General features: G+C 40.3%; 1 protein-coding gene across 5 annotated transcripts in view; it reads left to right on the forward strand.

The window, feature by feature from the left end:
- otud7a (OTU deubiquitinase 7A) overlaps window positions 1–18,461 on the forward strand; it is a 307,458-nt gene that overhangs the window by 198,997 nt on the left and 90,000 nt on the right. For 4 of the 5 annotated variants that reach the window (XM_068015653.1, XM_068015654.1, XM_068015656.1 and 1 more), the window contains 2 exons: window positions 5,354–5,524; window positions 8,532–8,750. In XM_068015653.1, coding sequence (XP_067871754.1) covers window positions 5,354–5,524; window positions 8,532–8,750 — 390 coding nt within the window. The remainder of the gene's footprint in view (window positions 1–5,353; window positions 5,525–8,531; window positions 8,751–18,461) is intronic. The other variant, XM_068015658.1, reaches the window with a different exon arrangement.

Here is an 18,461-nt window from a genome sequence, read left to right on the forward strand (position 1 = left end):
AGGGCTTTTGGTTTTCCTGCTGCTGCCTGTCTAGTGCCGTTAGAAACAATTTTTTTCCCATTTTTAGAGTTTCTCACCAGATCCCCAATTGTTGCTTGGTTCTCCAACTCAAAGCCTGTGATCGCTAGACCGGATTTATATGAGCCAACTCTCTGTGTGTGCTTCGTCCACGGAGCAGCTCAGGAGCTTTTCCACAGTCTCTTCTTGAGTTCTGCAGTTTTGGTGCTTTTTTCCAGGTCAGCGCTCTTCAAAGTATTTCTTCAAATTCTTCTTCTGGGTGTGTTGTATGGTAAGATTCACTGTTGTTCATGATCTCACAGTTGATCACAGTTGTATGTTTGGTTGGTATGCTGCCACCTTAATGTCAGTCAGGCTTAGAGATTCCTTATATAAAAGCAAAATACTGCGGATGCTGGAAATCTGAAATAAAAACAAGAAATGCTGGAACCACTCAGCAGGTCTGGCAGTGTCTGTGGAAAGAGAAGCAGAGTTAACGTTTCGGGTCAGTGACCCTTCTTCAGAACTGACAAATATTAAAAATGTCACAGGTTATAATAAAGTGAGGTGGGGGTGGGGCAAGAGATAACAAAGGAGAAGGTGCAGATTGGACAAGGTCACATAACTGACCAAAAGGCCACGGAGCAAAGGCAAACAATATGTTAATGGTGTGTTGAAAGACAAAGCATTAGTACAGAATAGGTGTTAACGGACTGAATATTGAACAGCAGCAAGTGCAAACATGAAAAAAAACAGTGGGTAAGCAAACTGAACAAACTAAGATGAAATGAAATAAATGCAAAAAAAAAAGGTTGTAAAAAATGTAAAAAAGAAAAAAAGAAGAAAAAAGAAAAAACAACTAAAAATGAAAGTAAAATGGGGGCTGTCATGCTCTGAAATTATTGAACTCAATGTTCAGTCCGGCAGGCTGTAGTGTGCCTAATCGGTAGATGAGATGCTGTTCCTCTAATATATTAGAGATTCCTTAGCCTTGAGTACTTGGAAAATTAACCTTTATTACATTATAACTGTGTACAGCTTCACACCCGTCTGTGTGACTCCTCTGAAGCCACGCTGCATCTCTCTTCAAGTCTGTGTGTCACGTGATCTCTTACATCATCATTGTAGGAGGTATTCTTTATACTTTCTCAACATTAACCCTTTCAGACCCTTATACTACAATACCGAAAATAGTTTTTCTCATCTCTCCTCTGGCATACAACTCTTGTGTCCATGTCTGGATCAAGACTGTGATGAGGTCTTTAACTGAGTAGTTTTGGTGGAACTAAAAGTAAGCATCAGTGCACAGTTTATTGATGAGTAGGGTGCTGCTTGATGGCATTATCAATTAGTCCTTCCATCTCTTCACTGATTGTCAAAATCTGTTGACCTTATTCTTGAAAATTTTATTGTCCCCCAGCATCCACAGTCTTGTGGGAATTGGATTCCAGATTTCCACTACCCTTTGTCTGAAAAAGTGCTTCCTGATTTCACTCCTAAATGGCCTATCCATAATTTAAGAATGTGCACCTTGTTTCTAGATTTCCCTGCCAGAGGAAGCAGTTTAACTACCCTAACGAACATTTAAATGTTCATGTCTGTAGGCCCAATCTGGCAGTCCTGTTAGTTGCCTGGTTGCCTATCAACATTTTTGACTGGATGCAGTAGAGCTACATAGCTATGTACTGATCTATTGGTTTGATGCTGGTTTTGATGTTCAGTCCTGGTGCTGCATGCTAAAGCATGTCTGGTGCTGCTTCTGCCATGCCCTCTACACTCTCAGTTGAGCTAACTTGATGGTGATCAAGAAGTTTACAGATTGTGGTTGTATACATTATTACTGCTGATGGCCCACAACATTCTCATTGATGTCTAGATTTTTAGCTGCAAGATCTATCCTTAATCTGTTCCATTTAACATGGCGGTAATGACACGCTGCATGATGAAGGATTTCCAGACTATGGAGAGATTTTGTCTTCAAGAACTGTGCAGTTGCCACTCCTACCAATATAATCGTGGATAAACATATATTTGACAGGTTGGTGAGGACAAGGTCAAAGAGGTTATTTCCTTGCATTGCTTTTTTGCTTCATCTGACCAAGTTATGTCCTTCAGAGTTCAGGCTTGGTGAGTTGTGGTACTATTGAGCCATTCTTGGTTGTGAATATTGAAGCTCCAATCCAGAGGATATTTTCCCTTGCTTTCCTCAGAGCTTCCTTCAAGTGATGTTTAATATGGAGGGGGACCAAGTAGATAATGATCAACAGGTTTCCTTAACCCTGTTTGACTGGAAACCATGTATAAAACACTGGTTCGGCCTCAGGTGGAGAATTGTGTCCAGTTCTGAGCACCACACTTCAGGAAGGATGTGAAGGCATTAGAGAGGGTATAGAAAAAAATTTATGAGAATGGTTCCAGGGATGAGGAACTTCAGTTATGTGGATAGATTGGAGAAGTTGGGACTGGTCTCCTTGGAGAAGAGATGAAGAGGAGATTTAATAGAAGTGTTCAAAATAATGCAGGGTCTGGACATTGTAGATATGCAGAAACTGTTCCCATTGGTGGAAGGATCAAGAACCAGAGGCCACCAATTTAAGGTGATTGGCAAAAGAAGCAATGGTGACATGAAAAACTTTTTTACGCAGCAAACGGTTAGGATCTGGAATGCAGAGCCTGAGAGTGTGGTGGAGTCAGATTCAATCATGGTTTTCAAAGAGAATTGAAGAAAAAAAATTGTAGGACTATGGGGAAAAATTGGGGGAGTGGGACTAGCTGAGTTGCTCCTTTTTAAAAATTCTTTCATGGGATGTGGGCGTCGCTGGCAAGGCCAGCATTTCTTCCCCATCCCTAATTGCCCTTGAGAAGGGGTGGTGAGCTGCCTTCTTGAACTGCTGGAATCCATCTGATGTGAGAACACCCACAGTGCTGTTGGAAGGGAGTTCCAGGATTTTGATCCAGCCACAATGAAGGAATAGCGATATATTTCCAAGTCAGGATGGTGTGTAACTTGGAGGGAACTTGCAGGTGGTGATCCCATGCATCAGTGCAGCACAGTGGCGCCGTGGTTAGCACTGCAGCCTCACAGCTCCAGCGACCCGGGTTCAATTCCGAGTACTGCCTGTGTGGAGTTTGCAAGTTCTCCCTGTGTCTGCGTGGGTTTCCTCCGGGTGCTCCGGTTTCCTCCCACATGCCAAAGACTTGCAGGTTGATAGGTAAATTGGCCATTATAAATTGCCCCTAGTATAGGTAGGTGGTAGGGAAAATATAGGGACAGGTGGCGATGTGGTAAGAATATGGAATTAGTGTAGGATTAGTATAAATGGGTGGTTGATGGTCAGCACAGACTCGGTGGGCTGAAGGGCCTGTTTCAGTGCTGTATCTCTTTAAAAAAAAAAAAAAAAAATCTGCTGTCCTTGTCCTCCTAGGTGGAAGAAGCCATGAATTTAGAAGGTGCTGTCGAAGGAGCCTTGGTGAGTTGCTGCAGTGCATCATGTATATGGTACACACTGCTGCCACTGTGCGTAGGTGGTGGAGGGAGTGAATGTTGAAGGTGATGGATGGGGTGCCAATCAAGCAGGCTGCTTTGTCCTGGATGGTGTCGAGCTTCGAGTGTTGTTAGAATTAGAATTAGAATTAGAATATTACAGCGCAGTACAGGCCCTTCGGCCCTCGATGTTGCGCCGAGCTGTGAAACCATCTGACCTACACTATTCCATTTTCATCCATGTGTCTATCCAATGTCCACTTAAATGCCCTTAAAGTTGGAGAATCTACTACTGCTGCAGGCAGGGCATTCCACGCCCTTACTACTCTCTGAGTAAAGAAACTACCTCTCACATTTGTCCTATATCTATCACCCCTCAACTTGAAGCTATGTCCCCTCGTGTTTGCCATCACCATCCGAGGAAAAAGACGCTCACTATCCACCCTATCTAACCCTCTGATTATCTTGTATGTCTCTATTAAGTCACCTCTCCTCCTCCTTCTCTCCAACGAAAACAACCTCAAGTCCCTCAGCCTTTCTTCGTAAGACCTTCCCTCCATACCAGGCAACATCCTAGTAAATCTCCTCTTTAGAGCCACGCTCATCAATGGTAACTCCCTAGGATGTTGATGGCGAGGAATTCAGCGATGGAAATGCCATTGAATGTCAAGGGAAGCCAGCACAGTCACAACTATTTTACATTGTTTGGTGATGTATTCTGGAATGCAACTGCCCGAAACTTTGGTGGAAGCAGATTCAATCATAACTTTCAAAAGGGAATTGGATATATACTTGAAAAGGAAATACTTGCAGGACTATAGGGAGATTCAGGGAGTGGGACTAATTGGATAGCTTTCAAAGAGCCATTACTCCACGATGCATCGAATTACCTCATCCTTTGTAGTATGATTCTATTCGCATAACAGAGTGCAGCGCTCCCTCAGTACTGACCGTCCGACAGTGCAGCGCTCCCTCAGTACTGACCGTCCGACAGTGCAGCGCTCCCTCAGTACTGACCGTCCGACAGTGCAGCGCTCCCTCAGTACTGACCGTCCGACAGTGCAGCGCTCCCTCAGTACTGACCCTCCGACAGTGCGGCGCTCCCTCAGTGCTGACCCTCCGACAGTGCAGCGCTCCCTCAGTGCTGACCCTCCGACAGTGCAGCGCTCCCTCAGTACTGACCGTCCGACAGTGCAGCGCTCCCTCAGTACTGACCTTCCGACAGTGCAGCGCTCCCTCAGTACTGACCCTCCGACAGTGCAGCGCTCCCTCAGTACTGACCCTCCGACAGTGCAGCGCTCCCTCAGTACTGACCCTCCGACAGTGCAGCGCTCCCTCAGTACTCACTGAAGTGTCAGCCCAGATTATGTGCCCAAGTCTCTGAAGTGGGGCTTGAACCCACAATCGTCTCTGAGGTGAGAGTGCTACCACTGAGCCAAGGCTACATGTGGAAACTCTGAATGTCAAATGTCCTGCAGAGTACTGACATTGAGCTCAGCGAATTATTGCCCATTGGTGATATTGATGCATTATATTACCTTGTTAACAAGCTTTGTTGAGCAGTTGTAAGCATCACTCATTACATATTTCTAAATGAGTTGAGTACTTTTAGTATTTGATTGATCAGTGATCATATAACAGGTGTGTATCCAGTAATTTATTATAAATAATTTTTTTTAGCAACATAATGAGCAAACATTTCTGCATTGATTGGTTCTGAATTTGTTTTAAAGTAGCAAGAAATGTAGTCCCCATAGGGTTTGTATTATCAATAAAGGAGCATGGAGAGAAATTAGCTGATGCTTTTCCCTCCAGTTAATGTAACATTTACTTTTGGATAATAAGGACCAATGTACAATTTTATATTTGTAGGTAAAAATTGGGATCTGAGTGCAGCGCTGAATGACTTTGAACAACTTAGGCAAGTTCGCACTGGGAACTTGCCTCATGTGTTCAATGAAGGAAGCTTCTACAAGCAGCAAGAAAAAGAACTGTCCGACCAAGTGAACAAGTGTGAGCAGGGACAAGATGAGATTTCTCAAGGTAATGTGATTTAACAAAAGTATCCAACATTGCTATAGGTATTTTGAATCATTTTGGAGATTTTGCATCACTTACAGTATAGTGTCTTACACTTGTAATTACAAAATTGAACAGAAAATTCTGGTAATACCCAGGGCTGCTGATATCAGTAAGGTCTTTACTCAAAACAACCAACATCTTGGCAGTTAACATAATCCCTAGCCAACTGCTGAATTCCTTCATGTCTTTCCCATAAATGCTGTAAAATCTGTCTCAAAATGCAATTCTGCATTTCAGTAATTCTCGTTATTGTAAAGGTTTTTACACAATGAACAATTGTAAAACAGTTCAGTTTTAATGTATTCATTTTACATCTTTATTGTAGTCTTATTGTACGATTTTCAAAGTTATGTCACGTTTAAAACAACCATCGGGGTAATCCTGCACTCCCAGTGGGGAACTGCCTTTACATGAAGCGTAGGCTGGGGAGTTGTGGCTGCAGTGACATAGTCCATCCAAAATGCACTTTTTCAAGTCATGCTTCCCTGCTGACAGTGCAGAATTAGCACCATCTAGCTATGAATAACATTCTGAGTAATCCTTCCTAATAGTCCTGTGATCAGTTAGCATGTGATTTAATCCAGGCCTTTAGAATTCATTCTTTCACAACTTTGTTTGCCAAAGAAAAAGTCAGTAGTAAAAACAGAAAGTGCTGGAAATGCTCAGCAGGTCCGGCAGCATCTGTGGAGAGAGAAACGGTTAACATTTCGGGTCTGTGACCTTTCGTCCAGTTCTCTCTCTACACATGCTGCCAGACCTGCTGAACATTTCCAGGACTTTCTGTTTTTATTTCAGATTTACAGCATCCACAGTATTTTGCTTTTATTTTAGTGTCAAATCTGTAGATAGGTTCAGATTAAAGGTTTTCATGATTTTGGTGTTCTAAATTAGTGGATAGATTAATTTTATTTTCAAATGTGATTCACCAAGAAATTTAGCTTTATATTTCATGTTCTGGATTATTAAATCAAAAACACATTAATAAAGTGAACCACAAACAAAAACCAAAAGAATGTAACTGCTGGAAATCTGAGATAAAAACAAAAAGTGCTGGAAACACTCAGTATATCTGGCAACATCTGTGGAAAGGGCAAATTAGTTAACATTTTCAGGTTTGGACCCTTTGTCAAAGTATTCTCCAATTTTGAGCAAGTTCACACTGTCGTCTCCACAGAAGCTGCCTGACCTGAGAGTTTCAGCATTTTCTTGTTTTGTTTCATGATGTGCATTGCTGTTTCTAAACACTTGTATGTTGTTGTTTGAACACCCTGCTGAGTGGTAGTCCAGAAGAGAACAATGACTTGCGTGCATCACTTCACCTTTTTTATTTTGGAAGTGTGTTGTTGGTTCCCATCTGATCCATTGGAGGATTGAACTTTTGTAAGATTTGGTCTGGGAGTCACAGTTTACCCAAAAAGGGGTCAAAGTCATAGGTGGTTTTAAAGTAGTTTATTAGAAACAACAGTTTAGATACATGAGTTAAATAGGCAGAGAAGACAAAACAAAAAACCCATAACAAGTGAGAATGGTTTACTAGTCCCGGATCAGATGAATGGATGAGGGCAGCAGAGGAATGCTGTTCTTCAAGAAGCTCTTTTTCTTCCAAAGAAGATAAAGATTTCCCTCCTGCGCATCTGAGTTGGAGGCTTGAAAAGCTGCTGATGAGCAGTTCTCTTTCAAACTGCCCACAAAATATAATGTTTTTACTTTAGGAAAAAATCTTTCTTCAGTGCTGTCATTTTTGTATTTGTGTGTGTGCTGGGGCCTGCAGCATTACCAAGACTGCACACTGCCCGTCACAGTAGTTTAACTAACATGTTTAACACGGAATCTGGTTGCAGATGTTGATGGATTGCCATGTCACTTTGACTTCAGGTCCAGGAGACTCGTGGGAATTGAGAATACACTAACATTTTTCATTAAGAACAGAAAATTGCAATTCAGAGTCCCAGCAAAATTTAATATCTATTCAAAATTTATAAAATTTTCATACATGAATTCTCCTTTGAGTAATGTACAAATTCATTTTACTTTTAATGTTTAACAATACTGTGGTGTAATCATTTTTCTTTTGTGTTCTCTGAATTGCCTAGGTGCAAAGAGAGATGTTTGAATATATGTGTTATATTGTGAACAGGATACATCCTGATTTTTTTTCATTAGTATTGCCTTGATAGATTTTAAACTGCTCATGGACTGAGATTTTGTTTTTTCTGAGTCTTGTTTGATTCCTTTCCTAGGGTTTTGTAAGGTTTGAACACACCAGTGAAGCATCACCTATCTAAGAGTATTTTTGATTAGATTGTGCAGTATTTGTGGTGTAAGCAGAACTGTATTTCATTACAACAATCATTGTTGCACAGTGGGATTTAATGTGGTTCTGAATTGATTTGTACTGAAAGTATAGATGTTCTAAGTGTTGGTGATGGAAACATTGGTGAAATTGATTTTAATACCAGCATTTAAATTGGATCTGGGTATGACGGCGCTCATTACAACATGTTAAATAGTACATTTTATAATGGTGTGCTCTGATTCTGCCAAGCTCATTTCCAATCAGGAGCTAAACAAAAAAGCTGTTCTTTGTTAATATACAAAAATACACACAAATTGTAGCAGTTTGGTAGTTGTTAAAATAAGTTACCTACCTAAGTAGTATCAGTTTGACAAAACATATTAACCATCTAAATCGAAATACTGGTATTGAAATGTTTGCATCCTTGGATGATGGTGAGCATTTTGGGTTTTTTTTTGCTGAAAGAGAAGGGAAAATTTGCAATTTTAACAATCCTGTTTTCTACACTAATTCCTTACAGAAGTTGTTTTGAATCCTCTTGTGCAATTGAGGTTGCATTTCTATTTTTTGTACTGTTGCACTGTAATCAAGTTGATGATTCTAGGTATTTTCTAGCCAATCAGAATTTGCATTTTTAGTACTTTATAATTGATTTTTTTTCATCCAATATAGAAAAACGCCTCTCACGAGGAATTTCTCATGCAAGTTCAGCCATTGTGTCCCTCGCTCGATCACATGTGGCAAATGAATGCAGTAGTGAGCAGTTTCCTTTAGAGATGCCCATTTATACATTCCAGCTGCCTGATTTAAATGTGTACAGTGAAGATTTCCGAAGCTTTATTGAACGAGATTTGATTGAACAGTCGACAATGGTAGCCTTGGAACAGGCAGGTGAGAAAATGCCGAAACAGTCAAGTGTTCTGATAATTCTTATCAGTTGCAAAGAGGTGTTAGTGATTTTTGGAGTATAATGTGACCTATGGAATCACTGCTGCTTACCATATACATGAATGATTTGAACTCAAATTAGCGGTATGGGTGTCAAAATGACATGATATCAAGTTAGAGGATATAGCTAATAAGGTTGAGGACAGGAAGTCATAAACATACTTGCAGAGTGGGTAGATAAATGGCAATTGAAACTCAATATAGCAAATTGTAAGGTGCATCATTTTATTAGGAGGAATAAGGAGGCCACTTTTTCCTTGAAAGAAAAATTAAATGTGGACAAGGAAAAGAGGTATGTAAATACAGATACAGAAATCAGTAAAATGCAAGTTGATAAGGCAAAAAAGGGTAAAATGGGCAGGTTCATTTCTGGAGGAATAAAATACTAAAGCAGGAAGGTAATGCTAATTTCATTTAACACCTTGGTTAGACCACATATTTGGAGCACTGTACATTGGTTTCCATATGACAAAAAGGGTATTGAATCACTGGAGAAAGTATAGAAAAGATCCACAAGGATGTTACCAGAATTGAGAATATTTAACTATCAGGGAAGATCGGGCAGACTGAGGCGCATTTCTCATGAAAAGAGAAAACTAAGAAAAGACCCGAGTTATGAAGGGGTTCGAGAGAGTGGACATGGAGAAACTGTTATCACTTGTGAGTGAGTCTAGAACAGTTGAGAATATGTAACTCGCTGCCACATGTAGTGGTTGAAGCAGAGAGCATTGGGGAAGCTTGATGTACAGATGAAGGGGAAGGGAATAGAGGGAGATGGGGCAGGGTGGCAAAAGGTTATTAGATTGGGTAAAGGTTTGTGTAGAGTATAAACACTGGCACAGACCAGTTGGGCCGAATACCCTGTTTCTATGCTGTAAATTCCATTTGGAGCCAAGATCACAGCACAGATTGAAGAATGTCTGTCTAAATATTTGACGAGGAGCATTTGGATAAATAACACAACAAAATATTCCAATCCTTTAGCAAGTTCCTTTGGAAGAAGAGTTTAGCAATGGATAGATTTTGCCTTTTCAATTATAAAATTTAAGTTAGAACTGAGAAATGCACAAGAGTGATGTTCCATTTTTATGTCCTGAGATAAAGCAAAGTAACTTCAGAAATCTTTGAATTCCTGATACAGGGGTATATTTGCCTCCTTTCTTTAATGAAAAAGCCTGCTTAATATTTGCTCTGACTTTTTCACTAACTATGGAAATTGTTAGCTATCCCAAGCCTAATATTTCATTTAAAACTCATTTGCAATGAATTAAAAACTTTTATCAAATTCTACGTTTCCTTTGTTGAAAGAGTTGTGAATTTTCCTAAACACCGGAGTTAATTGTTCATATTGCTAAATATTTTCCTTGTCCAGGATTGTACCATTTTCACATTTAGTTTTTGCAGCGTTTAAGTGCTATGAAGGATTTTGCTCCTCTTGCATTTGCAATCCCCAATGCAGCTTCTGAGGTTACACATGTTAAAATAAAGCAGCAAATCAAACAATGGCGGGAAATGGTAATAGTATCAAATGGTATGATTTATAAATTAAATTACTAGAAAACTTCACACTAAGGTCAGAAATCAAAACCTCAAACCAGCTTGCCCATCTATACAGTTGATCCCTCAAAATCAACGCTTTGTGATTTATATTGTGTTCCTCATTCAGTTATTTTAAAAAAAATGTATGATCCACCTTTGATCAAGCTTTTAGTCACTCACTGTAATTCAGCTTCTTTGACTTGCTATCAACTTTCGTCTGATTCTGCATCAATGAAGCACCTTAAGATGTTTTCCTATGTTAAAGGTGCTGTGTAAATGCAAATTTCTGTTTTTCCCAGTTCTGACCCTTTAGTAGTTGAATAAAATTATGTAGACCACTCAATGGGCCGAATGGTCTCCTTCTAAGCCATAAATGACTTTATGACACTCAACATATTTTGGAACCCTAAATTTCCAAAAACAAATTTCATATTGCATTACTTGGGAAAATGTATCCAGACTCATACTACCTTCATGAGCAATTGTTTTCCTTTTCCTAAATAACCCTTTCACACTTCAAGACAATTACTTGGAACTAAACATATAACTTGGCATTGGGTTGGTCAGTGTGTAGGAAGTAGCTGCCTCAAAGGATCAAATGTGACAACAAAACAAGAATCAGATATTGAAGGATTGATGTAATTTGCAAACTGGTATATTCCAATGCTTTTCAGGTTGCTAAAGCTGTAAATAACTCATTTCTTAGTTCATAAGTAGAGTTTTCTATCCCTGGGATAAGGAGTTGTTGTTATTAACAGCAAACATTCTCTAACTGTGACTGCCTTGCGTTGGAATGCATTTGTTAGTAAATTAAATAGTTGGTTACAGTATCTGCTGTTAAGTTGAAATAGTTGCATCACTAATTGAAGGGTTACAATTGCTGAGGCTCCTTTCCAACCTCTGATTCGAGTTTGAGTGCTCTGTAGCTGGAATTGTCATTGTTGCTATTTTAGAATCCAGATGGAGGAGTGGGAGATGTAATCAGTGTTGGGAGTGTTTCCATCTAAGTGTGAAGCATTTCTATTTGGATTGGAGTAACTGACATCTAGACAGTTGATGAAGAATTTTCCTAAATTTAGAGGTTCAAATGTACATTCCTCCCCTTGTCGTTCTGGTGATCTTTGTACCTACTCTGTTGTTTCTAACATCCAAACGATATTTTAACACCATCTTTCTACTACGTTTGTGAATCTGTGATCATAGACACACAATGTTAAAGGACATGAACGGACCACTTGACCCATCAAGTCCACATCTTTTTTTCCACATCAGCCACTTAGTTTAATCCCACTCACTCCCTATATCTGTTAAATTGTGTTGAATATTTTCTCCTGCAAAGTTCCTTGGGAAGTTTTACTACGTTAAAGGCACTATATGAATACAAGTTTATGCTGTAATGTTTTCCTTTTAAAAGAACACTGCCTCTGCAATGATTTCACATTCTAACCGCCAAATGTGTCAAGAACTTTTTTTCTAATATGCCTTTCAATTCTTTTTGTGATTTCTTTATATCTAGTTATCCTTTAAACCATTCAACTTCTTGGAAAAAAGGCCTTAACTTCTCAAGTCTCTCTTCATAACTTTCATTCTGTAATCTTCCATCTCTGTCAACATCCTAGTGACCTCTGCATCTTTTCCATTGTTTTTGTATCTTTCATATGCCCAAAACTATACATAGCATTATTACCACTGAAGCCTAACTTGGGTCTTGTACAAGTTCCAATATTATCTCCTTGATTTTAAATTCTGTGCTTCTTGACACAAAACCAAGAATTCCATTTCTGTATCCTTGTGTTTCAGTCGTGAAAATCCAATCTTTGTAATAGTAGCTGCTGCTGAGGGATGGTGCCTTCACCAAAGCTAAAGAGTACTGTTGTGGAATACTAGCTTGAGCTCTCAAAGTACCATCTCCAGGTGGCTTACAGAGTCCTCCATTTTCTTCTGGTTCCATATGTTCCCTGCAGCCTCCTGTCATTATGTCAAATGTCCCCCACAGAACCTTTCTTTTCCTGGAGGACCTAGCATTCTTTTGCTAATGTTCCATAACTCCTGATAAATGAAGTCCCTTAATTTCTTGTCAGCTGACCCAGCAATTCTTTGTGGCTTCCCTGACTATCCTGCAACTGTGCTAATGTCCCCAAAGGATACACCAGTGTCTTTGCGAAAATTAAATTTAGAAAATAAGAACATAAGAAATAGGAGCACAAGTAGACCAAAGAGCCCATCATGGCCGATCTTTGGCTTCAACTCCACTTTTCTGCCTGCTCCTGTTTTCACTTGATTCCCTGAGAGACTAAAAATATTTCTATCTCAGCCTTAAATATATTCAATGATGGAGCATCCACTAACCCCGGAGTAGTGAATTCCAAAGATTCACAACCCTTTGAGTGAAGAAATTTCTCCTCAGCTCAGTCCTAAATGATCAGCCCCATATCCTGACATAATGTCCTGTGTACTAGATTCCCCAGCCAGGGTAAACAACCTCTCAGTGTCTACCTTGTCAAGTCCACTCAAAACCTTATATGTTTCAATGAGATCACCTCTCATTCTTCTAAACTCCAGAGAGTGAAGACCCAATTCACTCAGCCTCTCATCATAGGCCAACCCTCTCATCCCAGGGACCAATCTAGTGAAGTGTTGCTGTATTGCCTCCAGTGCAAGTATATTCTTCCCTAAATATGGAGACCAAACTCTGCACAATACTCCAGGTGTGATCTCACAAAAGCCCCGAACAATTATAGAGTCAGAGAGATACAGCACTGAAACAGGCCCTTTGGCCCACCAAGTCTGTGCCGACCATCAACCACATAGCAAGACCTCTTTACTGCAAGGGGATTGGATTACAAGTATAAAGGTTAACATGCCATTTGCCTTCTGTTATGAACACTGGACTTTGTAGTATGGTTATGTATTTAAAAACTGTGATCTTTAATGCAGTGTAAAATGGACATTCGGAGGACACATGATCTCACACCAGTTCTGCCCAGAGACAAGCTAGGGGTCTTGGTTACCAGGAAAACAAGGAACCCAGATCAAAGACCCTTTTGAAAGCAAGGTGCAAGGTTGTAACACCTAAAGGCCAATGGGCCTTTTTCTCCCAGACTCTCAGATTGTAAATAGGGTGCCAGGGGGCTCTAAAATGCAAATTTGAGTTGCAATTGTTAACACCTGGAAACAAAGGAAGGCCCAGGTGGTTTTGCTATGGTTAGACTCTCAGTCTGTGAGAACAGTAAAAGGCAAACAACTATTGACTTTTGATCTGGATATATTTGAGAGGCTTTCCTAAGACTGGAGCTGAAAGGAAAACCAGCAAGCAGAGCTGTGCAGCCAAGCGAGAGAGACTGATACAGCAAAAGGCTGCTGAGATTTGAATCCGGTTTGAAAGTTGAGGTTTGCAGCGGAGAAAAGACCAACGGGGTCACCAGAGATTGCCTTATTAATGGAAGACCAGACAAATGTGTTTGGGAGAAGTGAGCAAAGAGGAAATTGATTTTGAAAAGGACACTGGGAGATCCAACCAATTGCAACTGGGAGGAGTTTGGGACTTTTAGCTGCAAGGATATCTTTTCAATGAGAACACTGTGTAACGTATAAATGTGGTGTGGGGTTTTCAAGTGTGTTAATAAGTTAATGGGAAATAGCTTTCTCTGTAATTTAGAGTATTTCCTACTTACTAAGTACTGTTTAGTTGTTATAGTAAAAGTCTTAAAATGTCAAATCTTGTCATGTAATTCTTTAATCAGTCTGGGGAGGGCATATCTCCTGTTTCAAAGTTAATGGTCTCAACTCCGATTGTAACACTTCCTAATTGTTTGTTGTTCCTGCATGCTAACTTTCTCTGTTCCTTGTACAAGTAAACCCAAGTCCCTCTGAACATCAACATTTATAAGTTTTGAGCCTTTTTTAAAAAAAATTGATTAAATGAAAGTGAACTAAAGTGAGACAAAAAAGTGAAGATGCATTGTTTATTTTTCCCAAAAATTAAAGCATATAACTATCTTAAAAGGAGGAAATTACTTTCTTGTAATGCTTTCACGTACCTGTATTAATCCTTTCTTTTCAAGTGTTTTTTTTGTGTGCATGCACATGCATGCTTTTTTGAGTGTTTGAGAGAATGTATCTGCAATTGACTTGGTGATTCCAAGATCAGCAAAAAGTTAGAGATAAGCCTTTGTTACATTTTTTTTGCAGAAGCAAACTTTTCTGATTTCAACATCACTTAAATTTGTGTATAATCAGTGCTGGCCAAGAGTCCTTTTCTTCCCATAAAAGTAGACCACTAATGAATATTTTCAGGGGAGCTCTCCCATTGGATCCTCAAGGAATTTAACCTAAATCCTAAACTATACCAACAGGCAGTTCTTATACCTATCCATTTAATAGGCTGTACTAGGCCATAGATTACAGAAGCCATCACAAAGTACATTGTATTTCAGATAATAGCATCACCAGACTTTCACTAGGGTTCTAAGTTGCATTAAAAAAACATTATAATTTGGAATGTTAAATGATTTTATTACTCATTGTATCCTAAAATGTAATTTTCTGAAAGAAATCTATCCACTTTGTATTTGACTGAATCAATACTGTCTCACCAGAGTCTGCTCCATAGATTGACCACTCGCTCACTGAAATATTGTTCTCGCAAATTAGTTTTGAATTTACAACCATTAGAGTTAATTGATTTCTTATGTTACTTTTTCTCTAATAGCTGTTCTATTGACAGTCATTTTCAGCAGGAATACTTGGTGCATTACAGTGAGGTAGGTTCTTCATACAATGGAGCAAACCACACATATTGCTATTAAGGTTATTTATTCGTTTTTCATTTGTCTTGGAAGGTAATGATGTCAGAGTTTCATTTGTCTCCTTATACTTCTATTGAAAAGTTGAGATTATGTGCTCAAGCCCTTTTTGACTTAGAGATGAGAGTACTGTCCACAGAGCTGTGGAGAGTATTTAACAGTTTGTGGGGTTTTTTTATTTGTCCATGGAATGTGAGCATCGCTGGCTAGACCAGCGTTTATTGCCCATCCCTAATTGCCCTTGAGAAGATGGTGGTGAGCTGCCTTCTTGACCTGCTGCAGTCCTTGGGGTATAGGTACACCTACAGTGCTGTTAGGAAGGGAGTTCCAAGCTGTTGACCCAGCGACAGTGAAGGAATGGCGATTTAGTTCCAAGTCAGGATGGTGTGTGACTTGGAGGGGAACTTGCAGGTAGTGGTGTTCTCATGCATCTGCTGCCCTTGCCCCTCTAGGTGGTAGAGGTTGCGGGTTTGGAAGGTGCTGTCTAAGGAGTCTTGGTGAGTTGCTGCAGTGCATCTTGTAGATGGGACACACTGCTGCCACTGTGATGAAGGGAGTGAATGTTGAAGGTGGTGAAAGTTTATTTTTGTTAAACTAGGCAGTTGTATGTTTTGGAAAAAGTCATAGTTAAACTCAATATTAAGCAAAGGTTAGAAAATTAGGTAATAAAACAGAAAGTGCTGGAAATACTCAGCAGGTCAGGCAGCATCTGTGGAGACAAAAGCAGAGTTACGTTTCAGGTCTGTGACCTGAAACCTTTCAGTTCTAATGAGAGAGGAATAATTGACAGTCTAGTTGTGTGAGACCCCTTGGGGGTGAGTGACCATAATATGATAGAATTCTTCATCAAGATGGAGAGTGACGTAGTTGAGACTAGGGTCCTGAATCTTAATAAAGGAAACTGCAAAGGTATGAGGTGCGAGTTGGCTATGATGGATTAGGAAACGTTACTTAAAGGGATGACGGTGGATAGACAATGGCAAATATTCAAACAGTGCATGGATGAACTGCAACAATTGTTTATTCCTGTCTGGCGCAAGATTAAAATGGGAAAGGTAGCCAAACCATGGCTTACAAGGGAAATTAGAGATAGCATTAGATCCAAGGAAGAGGCATATAAATTCACCAGAAAAAAACAACAGACCTGAGGATTGGGAGCAGTTTAGAATTCAGCAAAGGAGGACAAAGGGATTGATTAAGAAGGGGAAAATAGAGTACGAGAGCAAGCTTGCAGGGAACATAAAAACTGACTGTAAAAGTTTCTATAGGTATGTGAAGAGAAAAAGATTGGTGAAGGCAAATGTAAGTCCCTTACAGTCAGAAACAGGGGAATTTATTATGGGGAACAAAGAAATGGCTGATCAACTAAATGCATACTTTGATTCTGTCTTCACAAAGGAGGACACAAATATCATACCAGAAATGTTGGGGAACACAGGGCTTAGTGAGAGGGAGGAACTGAAGGAAATCAGTATTAGTGGAGAAACGATGTTGGGGAAATTGATGGGATTGAAGGCTGATAAATCCCCAGGGCCTGATAATCTACATCCCAGAGTAGTTAAGGAAGTTGCCCTAGAAATAGTGGATGCATTGGTGGTCATCTTCCAAGATGCTAGAGACTCTGGAGCAGCTCCTACAGATTGGAGGGTAGCTAATGTAACCCCACTATTTAAAAAGGGAGGTAGAGAGAAAGCAGGGAATTATAAACCAGTCAACCTGACGTCAGTAGTGGGGAAAATTATAGAGTCCATTATAAAAGATTTTATAGCAGAGCACTTGGAGAATAGTGGTAGAATCGGGCAGAGTCAGCATGGATTTATGAAAGGGAGATCATGCTTGACAAATCTACTCGAATTCTTCAAGGATGTAATTAGTAGAGTTGATGAGGGGGAGCCAGTGGATGTGGTTTATTTGGACTTTCAGAAGGCTTTCAACAAAGTCCCACATAAGAGATTAGAGTGTAAGATTAAAGTGCATGGGATTGGGGGTAGTGTATTGCGATGGATAGAAAATTGGTTGGCAGACAGGAAACAAAGAGTAGGAATAAACAGGTCTTTTTCCGAATTGCAGGCAGTGACTAGTGGGGTACTGCAGGGATCGGTGCTGGGAGCCCAGCTATTCACAATATATATTAATGATTTAGATGAGGGAACTAAATGTAATATCTCCAAATTTGCAGATGACACAAAACTGGGTGGGAGGGTGAGTTGTGAGGAGGATGCAGAGAGGCGTCAGGATGATTTGGACAAGTTAAGTGAGTGGGCAAATGCATGGCAGATGCAGTATAATGTGGATAAATGTGAGGTGATCCACTTTGGTAGCAAAAACAGGAAGGCAGATTATTATCTGAACGGCTATAAACTGAGAGAGGGGAATATGCAGCGAGACCTGGGTGTTCTCATACACCAGTCGTTGAAGGTAAGCATGCAGGTGCAACAGGCGGTAAAAAAGGCAAATGGTATGTTGGCGTTCATAGTGAGAGGATTCGAGTACAGAAGCAGGGATGTCTTGCTGCAATAATACAGGGTGTTGGTGAGGCCACACCTGGAATATTGTGTGCAGTTTTGGTCTCCTTATCTGAGGAAGGATGTTCTTGCTATAGAGGGAGTGCAGCGAAGGTTTACCAGACTGATTCCTGGGATAGCGGGACTGACATATGAGGAGAGATTGAGTCGGTTAGGGTTGTATTCACTGGAGTTCAGAAGAGTGAGGGGAGATCTCATAGAATCCTATAAAATTCTAACAGGACTTGATAGGGTAGATGCAGGAAGTATGTTCCCGATGGCGGGGGAGTCCAGAACCAGGGGTCATAGTCTAAGGATACTGGGTAAACCTTTCAGGACTGAGATGAGGAGAAATTTCTTCACCCAGAGAGTGTGAGCCTGTGGAATTTGCTACCACAGAAAGCAGTTGAGGCCAAAACATTATGTTTTCAAGAAGGAGTTAGATATAGCTCTTGGGGCGAAAGGGATCAAAGGATGTGGGGGGAAAGCAGGAACAGGTTATTGAGTTGGATGATCAGCCATGATCATAATGAATTGTGGAGCAGGCCCGAAGGGCCGTATCGCCTACACCTGCTTCTATTTTCTATGTTTCTATGTTACACTGTTGCCACAGTGCGTCGGTGGTGGAGTGAACTTTGAAGGTGGTGCATGGGGTGCCAATCAAGCGGGTTGCTTTGTCCTGGATGGTGTTGAGCTTCTTGAGTGTTGTTGGATCTGCACTCATCCAGGCAAGTGGAGAGTATTCCATCACACTCCTGACTTGTGTCTTGTAGATGGTGGACAGGCACTGGGGAGTCAGGAGGTGG

This window comes from Heterodontus francisci, chromosome 35, assembly GCF_036365525.1.
Source record: "Heterodontus francisci isolate sHetFra1 chromosome 35, sHetFra1.hap1, whole genome shotgun sequence".
Lineage (NCBI taxonomy): Eukaryota > Metazoa > Chordata > Chondrichthyes > Heterodontiformes > Heterodontidae > Heterodontus > Heterodontus francisci.